At 41.8% G+C, this 16269-nt stretch overlaps 1 protein-coding gene across 1 annotated transcript in view; it reads right to left on the reverse strand.

Moving 5' to 3' along the window:
• The window catches only part of cntn3b (contactin 3b), a 70920-nt gene that overhangs the window by 40572 nt on the left and 14079 nt on the right, over nt 1-16269 (reverse strand). Inside the window, exons 3-4 of the mRNA XM_053867763.1 lie at nt 10879-11014; nt 198-373 (exon numbers count right to left, since the gene is read on the reverse strand). Coding sequence (XP_053723738.1) covers nt 198-373; nt 10879-11014 — 312 coding nt within the window. The remainder of the gene's footprint in view (nt 1-197; nt 374-10878; nt 11015-16269) is intronic.

Consider the following 16269-nt stretch of genomic DNA (forward strand, 5'->3'; position numbering starts at 1 on the left):
ATTTCATTAGATTTCCATTTACCCTCTCAAAGCTATTCCCAGACAATCTAAATGAGAAATCTGAATAGGAAAGCAAAGAAAGCCGGGGCCACACACTGACATGCTTATCAGGTGGAGATGGAGCAGATACCGGGCCGGATGTCAAACGTGTGTCAGGGATGAGCTAGATACCTGTTAGATACCGGAGAATTACTCACATGCAAATTGGAGAGTCACTTCCCGGCTGAGGACGGAGCCCCACGTGTTGGAGGCAGCGCACTGGTAAATCCCCACGTCTTGGTCCTTGTCCAGGTTGCTAATGATCAGGTTGCCTCCAGACAAGCGACGCCGGTAGTCAGTCCTCAGATCAATGAGTGTTCCGTTCAGTGACCATCTGGAGAAACGCAAACACAATCAAGAGCTGAGTCCCTTCGGAGATGCACACCCAGGGTATTTATCACAAGGATCAATATCATTGGTCCGCCCGTGTCGTAGAGCGAAGATGAAGCTATGAAATTCTGTGTCCATAACACATTGAGGGGGGATAAGCAGGAAGGCTGCACTTTGCTTACACAGAGGGGGAGCGAGGCTTTTTTTCATTTCTGCTCACCAAGGTCATTATAGTCAATGAAAACCAAAAAAAAAAAAGAAAAAGAAAACTAGAAATGTAAATCATTTTCGATCACAAATAAAAAGTTTTTCATAAAATGATAACCAACTGAAATTGCATGGTCTTTTTACAAAGCAAATCAAAGCAAAATCTAACAAAATTGTCATTCATTTTTGTCTTTATTCATTTTCATAAACAAGCATTTTTAGTTTAAGTTATTTTGGCTTGGCTGGTTTTACGACAGCCATCGGTCTGACCTGAAAACGCTGACACGCACAATGCATCATCTTTCCAAACAAAATGCTTTTTTTTACACGGTGTTGAGTTTTATTCCTGACCATTTTTGTGCCCTATTTCAATCTACAATCTTCTTCCAATACCCCGTACTAAAGAAAAAAAAAAGAAAAACAAAGAAGTAAGACTAAAACTAATTGAAACTAAACTAAAACAAAGCATTTAAAAAAAAATGAAACTGACCAACCGACTGTGAAAACTGTTTAAAACTAACTGACAAGACTGAAAAGACAAAAATTCAAACATAAATAAAAACAAAAAACACTGAATCGTCATGTGAGAATTACCTCGTGATATTCAACCAGGTGCTTAAAAAAAGACACCAATTTGTTGAAACCAAGGGGTTTACGGATCAGACATCAGCGTCTGCCCTTTGGATTTCACCCATTTCAACTGTTTTTTTTTTTTCCAGTGTCGTGTTCTTTGACAATGACAAAGAACAGTTACATTTGTGAACTCGCTCAAACCAGCGGAAGCACACGCCTGACCGGAGCTAACCCCACTGCACTGCAAGAGGCTTGGATGATATCATCTGAAAAGAAGACACAATTCCATCAGGGAATGGGGGCCATGATACTGAAGGAAGCCACTCACATAGTAGCATTACACCTGCCAACTTCCATCACATCCCACGGTAAGAAACACTGTCAGACCAGTGATGAAAAACGTGTGCAAAAATATATTTTCAACGAAGAGAACACAAACAAGTAGCACAGGAAGACAATTGCAAAAGTCAACAGAGAATGACTGTCACTCAAAGAATTCAGAGCGCAGGTAAAGAATGTGTATTGTCTGACAGAGAGAGAGAGAACACAAATGAAAAACACAAAAATAGGTTTCGGAAAGAGGAATCAATGTATTTTCTATCCGGGCGACAAAATAAAAGGCATTAATGATGCTCTGGAGTCACAGGCGGCCTTGTTCCACCCTGGTTTTCCGCCCGACAAACTCCAAAATGAGACGCCGCTTTTCATTTCTCCGTCATCATACATTGAACTGCCAATTACTCATATAGTGAACGCTTCGGCACTGTTGCTGCAAAAAGCTTCCTGACAAGCCTCACTTCTGAATATGTAGAAATGGCGTATATTCATTTTCACTGATTGTGTTTCGGGGATGCATCCGAACTATTGTGTGTGTCAACAAGGGGGATTATTGTATTTGCCAGAGGGCGGGGGGTTAAATGGGAAGGGTGTGAAGCGAGTCATTCTGCCAGCCGCCCAGCATGAGTGAACTTAATGGGCGAGAAGGCAGGCTGCCTGGCCGGATCACACACCCCCGGTGCAGACAGTTGGCTCGGCATTCTGCTGCGTGCACAACCAAGAGAACAGCACGAGCGGCGGGATGGCCGGCAAACTGTCACGCAGAATATTCAGCGTTGCCGACTTCATCGTCATGAAACCTGAATGAGCAAACAAGCGTGGTACGGAAGGGGGTTCCTTAAAAGTCGGGGGAATAACTAATCCCACTATTAATATTCCAATCGTCCACCACCATTACAAGACTGCTCGCGGCGCAGCAAAGGCTGACAGCAGAAGACTCGGCATGGAGATTAAAAAGGCGGCTCCGTCCTGGGATGTTTGCGAAATCCAATAAAGGTGGTACAGGAGGGTGCTGCTGTAGCTTTCATCCAAATTAGAGAACCTGGCTCACATCCATTAAGAAAAAAAAAAAAGCTCCTCAGTCTGAAAAAGAGATGTCACTCTTTTCTTCCTGTTTCTATGGAGCTTGACCAGAGTTACTCTCACCCACTGAGACCGAGTATGTTCCCTAACTGTTCTTCATACAGCCATGATGACATGAAAGGGACAAAAAAAATGTGACTCTTGTTGACTTGCTATTGTACGCAACATAATAGTGAACGACGCACATGGGAGAATCCATCCCTTCTTTATCCAACCCACTGAACAGCCCAGCGTTCAGTGATGGAAGAGTGTGGCGATAGTTAGTGTAGAGACAGGAACCATGAAACAGGGTTGCTGAGTGGCGCTCTTGGTTTTGAAATGATGTGAGGTTTGTTTGAATTAGTTGTTCTCCAAACGTTTTACAGCAGACAGCGCCATCTGGTGGCCTCTGAAAAGCAGGACACTGCCTCATGAAACCTCATCAACACTTCACCAGCGCAGTGCATGAAGGAGGACCACAAATTCTTAAAAAAAAAAAAAAAAATTATATATATATATATATATATATATATATATATATATATATATATATATATATATATATTCGACTAGCGAGCTAAGCAAAATATTTCATTAAACCTTTTTTTTTTTTTTTTTTTTTTTTTAACTGACATCAATCGGCAGGTCAAATTATTTTTCAATTAAACCCAATGTATAGAAAACCTTTCACTTGCCGCCAAAAGGCTTCTTCAAAAGATCTCAAGGGTACTTCATGAAATAATTTACATTGGCGGTTCTTTCCATGACAAACGCTTACTGAAGCATCATTGAGCCGAGAGTTAATTCGATAGCTTCAAAAAAAAACAGTGAATATAGAAGACAACATTATCATGAATATAAATCCTGTTTTCATGAATACTCCTGGTGAAGAGGAGGTTCAATAGAAGCCCATCAGTCACCTGGTTCGAATCCCTTCATGTCAACCCCCCGCACCATTCCCCAGCCATTTGCTTCCAAACTGCAGAGCAGAGGTCGCTGCAACCCAAGCTAAAATATATCTGCGCTAACAAGTCGGGCGAGCTTCCTGTAAGACGCCAGGGGAGAGAGGTCCCATTTACTGCGGCGTGCAGCAGCAGTGGACTGATCTGAGCATGCTCCCCACGAACTCTCCCCGACCTTGAGGTGCACATTAATTTTGCATGAAGACGAGTCATCAAACAGGCCGGGGATTGTACTGCGCCACTGGCTCACCTGGCTTTCACCAGACACCCACACGCAGCATGGTAATGCTAACACACATGCTTTATACACACACACACACACACACACACACACTCGCGTAAATAACCTCAGTCAGTACAGGCAAGTACCAGATTAGAGGTGGAGTTATATCATCAAGTGCTGACCAGGACACCCACTACAATTACATTTAGAGGGTATTACTGCATGTTTGTCGGATTTTAAACCTCAACCCGTGAGCCTGCGATGTTGTGACGTGCAGCTCATTCACGTCAAACATCTCTATATTATTTTCTTAAAGCATTTATCTTAGATAACTCAGACACACAGGAGCCCTATAGTATATATCTGCTGGAAAATCTCAACTGAAACGCTGAGTTCACTCAACAGGACGACTCTAAAATAAAAATATTCTCCTTTACAGACAGGCCTTCGAGCAGTTTGATCACACGCTTATTTTGGCTTTAATATTCTATGTATTATCAGGGTTTCTGCCACATATAAACATGAGAGGAAAAAAAAAAAGAGAGCAGCCACGCATTCAGAAAAATGGTCTCTTTTTAAAGATAAATATACAACAATGGAAATGCTGCAAATACAGAAAAAAATGGAAAAAGACGTGCTTGCCGGGGGTGGATTTGTCTCCACATATCCAAAAAGAAATTCCAACTCTTTGCTGTGAAAGTGGGTTTTGCAGAAAACAATTTTTGGGCCAGATATCATCTCACACATTGCAAACTGCTTGGACAGGACTCAGGACTGAAGTCAGTCAGAGAAGTCTCTCCTTCCCACCTACATGCAGCAACCAACCGACACCCAGACCGAGCCCTTTGGACCAAATCCAGCGGAAGGCTATTCATTGTGGAGTTGACAGTCCCATGGGAAGAAGCTGCTGATGAAGTGATGGGGTGGACGCAGCTACGATATGCAAGCCTGGCTGCTGAAACGAAGGAGCAGGTTGGAAAGCGTCCAGTCAAGGTGGGCTGCAGAGATTCAGACAAAGACAGTCGAGCTTCAAGCTTATCGCAGTAAGAAGCAGCTATTGCCTGTGGCTGAGGGGCGAGGGCACCGGATGAGTGTGGCACAGACTGAGGTCAGTCTGCATCAGTGCGTAATGTAGAGCTGAAATCACGAATGGAGAGAATCGATTTGGGGATAAATCTTGCCGTCGATTCCTTGTGTCACGTGACTGTTTTGCCGCCCAGAAAGTTCCATTTTTTGTTGTTTGTTTTAATTTGGGTTCAGCGCTGAGCAGAATTTCCCATTTGAAGCATTTTTAAAAATTTCCAGGAGGTCCTTACAATGTGAATTCCTTTTATTGTATCTACTTTCCTACAGCACGGTGTGAAGATCTGCTCCTCCAAAGTTGACATTTTGGGTCAGAAATTTTTCAATTCAAACCTGGAAATTATTGCTTTAACTTCATATATTTATTCATGTATTTGTTGTGTATTTAGTGGGCTGCAATGAAAGACCAAAACTTCACATGACCCACAACCACAACCCAGTCTAGGTGTATATAACCATGTAGTTACACAGTTTATACTGGCCGGCACCCAGACACTGACTAGACTCATTCATCTCCTCGGACTCATGTTAGCTGAGACCAGCCCATTTCTTTTTTTTTTTTTGTCTTTCTAATCACTATTGTGTCCTTGATCCTGCACTACAGCAGATTCATAGTAAACACAGTGACAGGTGAATTCATAAAACACCACGCGCAGCCCTGGAGTGTTGCTGCGGCGCAACACTGGACTATTTGTCAACTGGAGAACTGTCAGGATCCTCTTCCCTATATCTGCACTGTCAAGAGTGGGCGAGGTGGATGTGGAGCAGAGGTGCTGAAAACAACATCAAACGGGCAGGAAGCTGGATGGAGCGAAATGATGCTCTTAGTTCTTACAGTCAAATCAGTAGGAACAACAGAACAGTACGAATTTAAAAGGCACTATTGTAGTGAGCACAAATGGAATGAATTTGTCTTTGTGCGGCATCAAAAACGGCTGGAGGAAAACTTCAAGAAAGAAGAGTGAGATGTCAATGTATTCTCATCTGGCTCGCGCATCTGCTTTCTCACACCAACACACTACAGTTGGTGTGACAGGTGTGAGTCTGTGTCGGGAGGGAGAACCACGCTACTTCATTGTACAGTCAATAAAAAAAAGGAATACACAGAAGATGCTATCTCAGACAACGTCAGACACCGACATTAGCTGGAGCTGACCATCATGGATCCGATTTCAGGCTTCAAGCCTGGGATTTACAATCTGTCATGTGCTGCAATCCAGGGTTGACTTTTACTTTTGCTGGTACAAAAAACCCTCCAGTTCAACTCAGAGCTGCTCGAGAGGGGAAGTGAGACACAGTCACAAAATGAAACCACTCGGGCCGTGCCAAAAAAAAAAAAAAAACGATACTAAATAAATACTAAAGAATCCAGATTCCCATTGGCTACGGAGTCGATCAAAAATATCCCCAAAACTAAGGACATCCAACCAGCGCTATCTTCATTTATCGACATTTTGGGTGAGACCAAATGACTGGAGACACCACTGTATAACTGAGAGCAAGCACATTGGCAACACAAGAAATGCACACGCTCGTATTGCGAGGCATCACCTGGAGATCACAGACACACGGAACAGTCAGCTGCGCGCTGCTGTCCTTCATCCAACAGTGTGTCCCTGAGACAGCTGTGCCACGGCTTCACCAAGAGGGAACGGTTCCCAGTACAGGCTCTGTTCTCAGATTTTAAAAAGCAGCAATTATTATTTATTTTATTCATTTATTCATTTTATAAAGAGGCACTTTTTTTTTTGTTACTTAAGATGAACATGCTACTATTCTAGACGCTGTTTGGATGATGATGCTGTCAGTCTGGGTGCAATGTAGGACGCCCTGAACTGAAAAAAATGGGACGCCTGTTTTTTCTCAGCAGGATGCCCTAAATATCCGATCATTTGTGCCCTGTAATGTCACACTCATAGCGTGGTTTCCATGAAAAGGGTGTTTCCGCCCGATAATAGTGCAAAACATGATAGAAATTCGCCATTTTTGTCGACAGCTTCTTTTTTACAGTCAGGCTTTGACATTGCGTGGGGGAGGCGAACGGATCGGGGGCGAGGCATTGGACGCCCAGTTTCAAAATCCTAGCTAAAAGCCTGCTCATAAACTGCCTTCGAAAATGGACATTTCAAGAAGAAAAACTATTCATGGGTCGCTACAGGAACAATAGACGTTTGTTTTGTTTCGTTCATTGATCATATATAGTGTTTGGTGTCTCATAATATAAGGAAAGTTGACTGTGTTGCAGGTCACATTTAACAAACAGAAGTTGAAATACTGAAGACACAGCCAGACTCACCAACACTTTGTAGTATCCAGAGCACTTGAACAAACCGACACAGCAAGATGATGACTTTTTGCACGTGGCTTTTCTGTTCGAGAGCTGCCTCCTCCGATGATCTTTCCTCCACCTCTGCTCTCTGCTGAACTCGACTTGTTTTTACACTAAAATATCTCAGTAATTGTGGCGAATAATGATCACACTGCACAACCAATCAATAACAAAATTGGCTGCCAACACTTTTGACAAACAATTTCAATTGATTTTGTTGTTGCAGCCTATTTCGAACATAATGAAACAGGATATGACTAAGAGGCAACTACGATGAAACATGGTCAAAGAGAATTAGACAACATCAAATACATTAAAAGAAGGTAAACATGGAAGGATGACAATGTAAAAAAACGTGAACTTCGACCGTTTTCGGACCAAAAAGTCCACTTGTTTGAAGTCAGTTGGCATGAATGACATGTATGGAGTTCACTTCATTTGAAAATCTGACATGACAAAATGAAAAACCTAAACAAAAACCTGCAAAGACCAAATGAATCCGACATGACTGACATTCAAGAATGACTTTCACTCGGAGGGAAAGGCATCTAGCAGGCAACTTTTACGCCCACCCTTATCTTCCACCACACTATTTTGAGATTATTAAAGAAATGCATTTTTCTTCCGGCGGTATTTGGATTCATAGCGTCACTTCCTACTGAAGACAAGACGTGCTCAATATGGATAGACAAACATGTCCTGTTTGAGACTCAAGACTGGGAAGGATTTGTTGTAATATTAATAAACCTACATGATGCATTTGGTGGGCAAAAAAAAAAAAAAAAAATCTCGGGGTCATGATTTTGTTCAGGACGGTGAGGCATCTATAATTCACAAGCAGCCTCTGAAGACTCTGCAGGAGAGCGAGGGCTAGTCGTCGTGCACGGCTCAATCTCGGGTGATATTCCGCCAAAAAATATGAGGGTTTCTCATTAACCAGTGGAACTGAGCAAATTAAGGTCTCAATGTAATACGCTCTCGCTTGACACATCTAATTATGAAAGCGCAGTTCACTTGCAGGAGGCATTAGCCCTGGCATTGTTGAAGAAGTCCGCTGAAAGTCACCGCAACCACTTTCTACTGGCACTTTCCACAATCTGCTCGGGACGTTTTGAAGCCCTCATTTCAGTGTTGGTCGAACGAATTGCCAAGAATGTTCGCTTTGTATTCATCATCAGGACAAAACAGTCCTCTCCTTGCCCGAAGGGAAACATGTCAAGGATGATGAGTGTCAGGAAATGTGATGCAACCAAAATAAAGCTCCAATAAAAAAAGAAAAAAAAAAAAAAAAAGGAACCTCAAAGTGAATTTACAGGATGAAATCTTGTGTCCTTAAAAGCATTACCAGACATGCCAATCCACTGTTGCTGACACTAAACTGATTTTTTTTTTCTCTCGACTTTAAAACCCATTTCAAGAGCGTATGCATTATTTAGGGTCTTCAAGCGGCGGAATTGCTGATCTAAAAGACTATAGCTGCTGGAAAATATGCTTCTTAATGCTGAAAATAGAAGCCGCAGCTTAAAATGGAAATCATGTAAACTGGTGTTACAACTCACAGAGGAGGGAGAAGGAGCCAGTGGTGAACCCTCAACGAAAGAAGCCAAGCTTTTTAACGCAATAAGACGAACAGTGAAGTTATGAAAACACCTGGAATTATTTCCAATCTATATACAATTCAAATAACAACACATCACCATCTGCTCAAAAGCAACAGCAAATCGACAACACTTCCAGATCGTGCCTTTAAACCACGTCTCTTAGGTTCTCTTTTTGTGTGAATTTACTGAAACAACCCTTCTTTTATGTATCATCCTACACTGCTGAATAAATGGCTATAATTGAATAGCTGGCATTGTGTAATTCCTGGGCTTGGAAATGCATCTGTAGGTGTGTGTTTCACCTGCTGCAGTCTTCTGCGGAGAGTGCCAGAGCCGTTGGCTGATACTTTCCCGATTGTTTTCACTTTAACTTCTCGCCAAAACTAAACATTTACTTCATTAAAAAACAAAAAGACAACAGCTATGTTTGTTTATTTATCCTGAATTGCAGGGGTTTTCATTCTGACAGGATGAAAACAGCACTCTTTGTTGGTGAAAGTACATTATGTGCAATGAATTTACGATAAGAGAAGCCACAGTTGCATGTGCATATTAGCACAGAGTTAGTATCATGTCGGTCATCTGAACTAAATCTGACCTTTTCAATTACAACAATACAAAAAAAGGTAACACCTTAGATTGGAGAACACATCACAGTGTTCAGACTATTCCAGGGTAAAATTTAGTCAGTATTAACTGGACACTGATCAATATTTTACAGTCATTTATTACTGGTTAATGCTGTGAATACACATTTGAATAAGTACTTTATTTAGGGCGATGAATGTGATCTAAAAAAATCTGGTTCATTCTGTATTTTACGGCGAAAGCACTTGATAAAAACTTGATGGATGATGCACCAATGGACTTAGAATTAAATCCATTAAAACCATGCGGATGACGCAGACAGGTTGAGCTTCAAGTGATTCAAGGCAACAGTCCATAGTTATAAATAGCCAGTAAGAAAAACAATTTTTACTCTTCCAGCTCTGTTTTCCACGATAGAAAATGTTGCTTTCGCAAAGTTGTGCAAACGTGCACCTGCTAATCTATCGACACGAACATCAACAGAATCTGTGGTTTGTCAGCACAATTGAAAAACTGACTGAAAACCTTTTCACTTTCAAACTGATAAAAATGATTTTCACGGTAATTTGTCTTGTTTTTCAGAATGTTAATTGAGGTAATTTTAGTAACGTGAAGGTGGACACAATCATGACAGTTTTTCCCCTGTTTTTTTTTACAGAAAAATCAAAAATGAAAATGAAGAGATGGATAGTATGAGGACGGCTACAGATTGGAGCGAGATTTACTTTTAAAAAACTGCCATTTTTATTGTCGCCAATTCAGTAAACATCAAAACTTCCCATCTGCTTTGTTGTTTCTCTGTCGTTGCTGCGTTGTGTTCTATTATTTTTCTTTCTTTTTTCAAAAAATTCTGGCAGAAACCCTGAAAGCATATTTCTCTTTCAACACTGAATGCTTATGTTCATTAAAAATGAATTCATATTTCATTTCATATATTTGCATATGTGTCTTCAGTCTTCATGCAGGTTTTACGGCTTATTATTTTGATGACGCCACGCTTTGTTGTACACGTAGAAAAATAATTGCCTGCCGGACCGATAAACTGCATATGTAAGGCTTTTATTTCAAATGCATTGTGAGTGTGTAAAAGCATAGGTAGCCACAAGTACACAACAAAAAACAGCTCGACAATCTCATATTGAACAGACACATCACAGGAAACATAAGCATTCAACGAAAAGTCATCCGCAAGGTTATCTCTTTCTCTGCTGCTTGCTATGCATCCACACAGTGCTGACCAATACAATTGTACCGCCAAAAAAGAAGAAAAAAAAAAAGACTCCTGGCGCATGTTTTTTAAAATACCTGCGTGCAAATATCTTCATAAGTGACTTTGAATCATCCTTTTTTTTATGACTAACAGACGCTCAATGAGAATTCCCGGATTGCTCTTCAATTGGGGACGTTTCTTTTCATCGCAGACATGAGTCAGCGACACCCGTGACCTATTTCATTTGCAGGGAGGCTTTCAAAAAACCTACCGGTAATCAATTAGGCGGCAAATGATTCCTCCATGTGAAAGGCAGAGCGCCGTTTTGTGTTTACCTGTACTGCGGCGTCGGGATCCCTTCCGCCTCGCACATAATAGTGGCCCTCTGGTCCGGAGAGTTGATGGCTAAAATGAGGTCACTTGGCTCGGTCCTCAATCTCGGCCCTTGAAATATGACATCCTCTGTACAAGCTGCGAAGAGAAAGAGGTAGATGTAGCGCCAGACTGAAATATTAGCTTCTTGACCTCAGGAAGAAAATATTGGTAACGTTCAATAAATCATAAGCAGAGTGAGGGTGTTTTTTTTTTTTTTTTTTGGAACATACAGTGCGTGCATCTTTTTATGAAATATGTTTCCATGAGGCACATTAATATTTAAGGACTACCCCCCCGACATTGTGTGCAGCTTATTTACTTATCTTGCTGCGAGGAAAGTAAACCCCACTTATCTCCTGCCCCTAACTGCTGACATATTTGGTTTCACTGTACGACAAGACGCAGCAATTTTTAAAATGAGCCCGACACGGCGACATGCTGAATAGTAATGGAAAATAAAACACTGAGCTGGTTCTTATGAGTCTTTACTCCGATTGTGCAAATAGGGGCTGTTTCCCACGCAGCCAACTCTTTCCCACTTTATCTACATGATAAATCATCGAATCGTCGCTTGGATGCAAGAGATGATTTATTTTGCCGGGAAAAAAAAATGGAGAAATGCAAGCAATAGGTAGCAAAAGAGAGCATAATGTAAGGATCCGAGCTGAAACATTCATTTGATGCTGCCCAGTACTTGAATGACACTTTTTCACAGCACTGCCACACAGTATGACGGTGAAGAATCAGAAGAAAAGATCGACCACTAACCACAGCTTTTAGCCGCAATTCACTGACCCATGAACAAGACAAGGTGAACCCTCAGGCTCCTGGCGAGTCAGTGTAATGATAATAACACCACTACATCATTATAATTACCATCAGTTTTCGCTATTAATCACCACACATGGTAATTGCATTCCACATTTCCGTGAGCAATGCACAAGGCAAGTACTTCTATCTGACTCTTCTTCCGAAGAACATCTAAGCTTTTCTTTGGAAGACCACATGAGTTACTTTAAATCCTCTCGTATATTCCATGTTAGAGGTGTCAGGTCAAACACAACTCAAATGTGATGAATGATGTGTCAAGAACTAGCACCGGTGAAAAGGAAATAAGAATCATAATAGAAGGCTGCAAACCTCTTCCGGCTATTTAGATGTAAAATCTTTGGCAACGACACCAACTCTGGAGACAGAAGGCAATGGGATGTATTTTTGCTTCTGTCTTTCAATCTTCAAAGTGACTTCCATCACTAACTTTTGGACATTTATCCTCCACGGTAGTTTAGGTTCTTGGAGGCCATTTACTTGCAGAAGCTCAGTTAGTTTCTGAACCCTTTACACAAGAAGATGGCGGTCAGTTGAATCTCAACATTTGTGGACGTGCTTCAGTTCAACTTATGGGGTATTAGGATTTCATGGTAGGATCGAAAGGGAGCGCAACAAAGTGAATGTGAGTGACTCAGTTTATGAAGAGGAATATTCCCTCTCTGATGAAGACGTTGAGTCGTACAGTGAGAAAGAAAGTGATGCTTCTGCTACTCTTCACGGCACTTCGACTGCAAACAGCACGTCTCTAAAAGTTTTTTTCTTTTAAATGTACGATTTTCAAACTACAATCTTTAGGATTTTCAGAGATGTTTTTTTCAATGAAAATCAGACACTTCAAGGGTTAAACCTGGACAACAGTTTGAGGAACTAATGTCAGTTATATGCTGAAGGACTCACTGTGATATCAGTGAGTTAATCTGACTTACTAAAGGCCATGCGGGACATGATGACGTTGTACCTGTCTTTTACTGGACAAAAAAACAAACAAACATTTGATTCTATAAATGATGAGTGACTCTGTCCCTGCAAAGCGTCTTATATCAATATAATAAAATCCCGAGTGCCACAACATCCTAATCTACTCACCAAGTTTTGGCTGAAATACTTTAGTTCAATGTCACATCCACCTTTACCCTCACGTATTCTCCACTAGTTTAAGAACCTCAGTGGTTTATTATCGCCAAGATGCGACATTTGTCCTTTAAATTCTTCATCACGTTCACAGACAAGGTTAAGAAGGTGCAAGCCTGTATCATGCGGAGAGGGTTTGTGAAAACACCAAGTAAAAAGAGAGCCACAGCATTATGACAATATTCCAAGACAGTTTTTGTCACGACTCCACAATCATCTAGGGGAAGAAGACTGCGGGTTTGACTGCCAGTCTCCTCCTGACTACCATGGTGATGCAGGTAGTTCTGATTTGACTGATGCACTACGCAACAGTCCTCGATGTTTAGTGCTTTTATTTTGTTGTTCCCAGTTTGTGTGTTTTCCTGTTTCCTGTCCTGCTTGTCTCTCCTCCTCCAGCTTTGCAGGCAGGGACCAATTCCGCGATGAACCCTTCCTGACTTCAACAACTTGGTTCCAGACTGCGGTGGCAGATGGTTGCTTCATGTGTTCCGGTAAAATACTCCCTCATATTCTCATGTTTGTTGACATTGCTGGATTTGAAGTTTTCTTCCGCTTGGTTGTTTTTGCTGTGATTCTCAGGTGAGTGTTTGTTTACTCACATTTTTCTTTCTCCGGTTATTTCCACCACTGAGCGTTTTCTGTTCTTTGGCCCTCATGTGTTTCACCGAGTGCATTTTTGGTCTCCCCGTTTTTAGACAATGTCCTTGTTTTCTTCAATTATCGTTTTAGTTTTGGTTTGTTGTTTATGAAAGTACAGCGGCACCTTGGTTTTCGAGCATCCCGGAATTCGAACAAATCGGAGTTCGAAAAAAAATAATTTAGAGATTTTTTTGCTTCGGATCTCGAACGAAAATCCAGAACTCGAACGCCCCCGAAAAAAAGCCGGAAAAAACATAACGTGTGCGGACCGATCAGCTGACCCACAACGTGCTTTGTTATTGTGTATAACACAGCCTCTGTATGCAGACGTGTCCCGTTAGCTACATTTACTGGCTGTTTTTTCTTCATATTGATGTGTAAAACCTTTGCTGTCTCCGCACTGGACCGTGGTAGAGTGTCACAGGGGAGGTGCTCGCTCTCCACACCTCCACTCCAGGGTTTGATGTCCTGTTGTGGGCTGGAGCTGGGACAGGGATGAGGCCAGTCTGGGACAGAGCGTGACTTGGTTTATGACTTTGTCACAGCCAAACTGCACAGAAGCGCACATTCAGAGCTGGACACGCACCGGGCACCTCTTCACTTCTGGAGAGACGTCACTCACTCGGCAACCCCTCCCACATGCAGCGGCCACACACATAGAGGAACAGCCACCTGCAGCAGACACTCGACATTCACTCCTACAAAAGACTATTTTAAGGCTTGGAACGCATTATTGCTTTTTCCATTCATTGTAATGGGAAAAATCGATTCAGATTTCGAACAAATCGCTTCTCAAACCGCCATCTGGAACGGATTGTGGTTGAAAACCGAGGTACCACTGTATTGTAAACCTTGCTCTCCAACGATTTCACTGTAGCACTTGGGTCCGGTCCTGTGAGCCACCATGACACAGGCCCCTCAGTATCAATTTGGGAAAGCTAGTAAACATTATGTATACTAGACTTTACGGAGTAAAGTCCCAAAACAAGCAGGTAGGATACACAACTGTATGGTAGGATATAACTTTAAAGTGTTGTCACGTTGAGAATTGTGGTGTATTTCAGTAGAATCCCCTTGACTGTGTATTTGAATATGAATTTTGAATGGCCATATACTACTTATAATTGAAGCCATAAGGGTGTGCTCAACGTCGAGCAGCTTCAAAGGATGTGAAACAGTCTGCTACTAAATGAAAGCGGAGTCAACAGACGGCCTGAGTAGACCTAATTAATATCCCACTGCTAACAGATTGCGGCATGTGGCTAACAGTACAACATGTGGCTTGAACCAGTGGCAATACGTCAATAACACATAATTCATTAAGTGAGATTGATTCTTGAGACTTGGCTCTGACAGACGTGATTAAGGGAAATGACGGATTGAACGGCAAGACGTCAGTAAACTACTGGTGTGTGGCCAGGAAATGTGTCTCAACAGAGATCATGTGATGTTACAGCAAAGCAACCAGAGGATCTCGTCCGCCCGCAGCAATGAAGACGTGATCCCCTTTCTTAAATATATGGAACGCTGACTCATCACCTCGCCTTCACTTTCAATGTTAATGATCGTATAACTCAAAGTCCAAGTAAATGATGTGCTCAGCACGACGACGTCTTTCATTCCATACACTCCTTGGACACCTAATTTGCCATATTTCAATCGGATTCTTCTTTTTTTAGACTTGATTTCAAATGGCCCTATTCCACAGCGTTTGGAGGGGAGGTGGGGGGGAGGGCTTCGGACTACTGCTCCGTCTCGTTTGGCTATTACATGCAATAATATGCCTCACTCAAAGGTCAACCTCATCTGCACGACATGGGCTTGTTCGGTCTTTATAGTGTAACGCAAGAGAAATTGTCGTGTTCTGCTTTTTTGTTTTCACTTTGGTTTACTTCTCCACTTTATTCCTGAGCGCTTTACTAACATCACTCACCTGGAACGACTCATCTGATCAACACACCAGCTCTTTAGCCCCAGCGTTTCTAATGTGGGCGCCAGATCAACCAGCTGGTTCAGTAAATACCTCCCACCCTACTGACCTGCCTGCGTTCCTTCCTTCTTGCGACTTAATTCCTCCTGATTCATATTCTAGTTTTGTTATATTGTTTCTGTGAGCTAGTTCTATCTGTCAAGCTCTTTCTCTCTCTTCCAGTCTGCCTAAATTATTCATTGTTTTATAGCGTGAGAGTTCTAATGTCCACATTATCCATGTCCACTGTGTGTTTTTCTTGTGTGTATCTTGATTCTCGTGCGTTTTCTGTGTGCATCTTTCAGTGTTGCCCTGGCTTGGTCAGATTACATGATATCAGCATGATTTTGCGAGCCACACGTTCAAGTCATCGCATCAGATTTCGCATTTCGCAAACATTGACAGGGAGTGAGTCTTGAAATGTGACTGACTTTCATCATTAGCACCCTTTTACGACAGGGGTCACCACCATTTTAGCAACCACGTGATACTGCGAGGGCACTGTGTGACCCGAAGGACAACTATCACGTCAGTACACGCTTCTGAAATCACAATATATAATGGATAATAATTTACATTCCTCTCAAATACTTGTCTCATTGCTGAGTTTTGTTTACAATGGTGTAACAAAAAAGAAAAAAATTAAACATAATAAGATGGTTATTACATGAAAAATTACATTATTATATTTATTTGTTAAAGGTTTGTGTGCTACTCCCTTGGTCTCTGCATTGGTGAGCCCTGTTCTTCGACATCCCACTGAAAAATCTGTCTTGTCAGG

Source organism: Synchiropus splendidus, chromosome 6 (assembly GCF_027744825.2).
Source record: "Synchiropus splendidus isolate RoL2022-P1 chromosome 6, RoL_Sspl_1.0, whole genome shotgun sequence".
NCBI classification, from domain to species: domain Eukaryota; kingdom Metazoa; phylum Chordata; class Actinopteri; order Syngnathiformes; family Callionymidae; genus Synchiropus; species Synchiropus splendidus.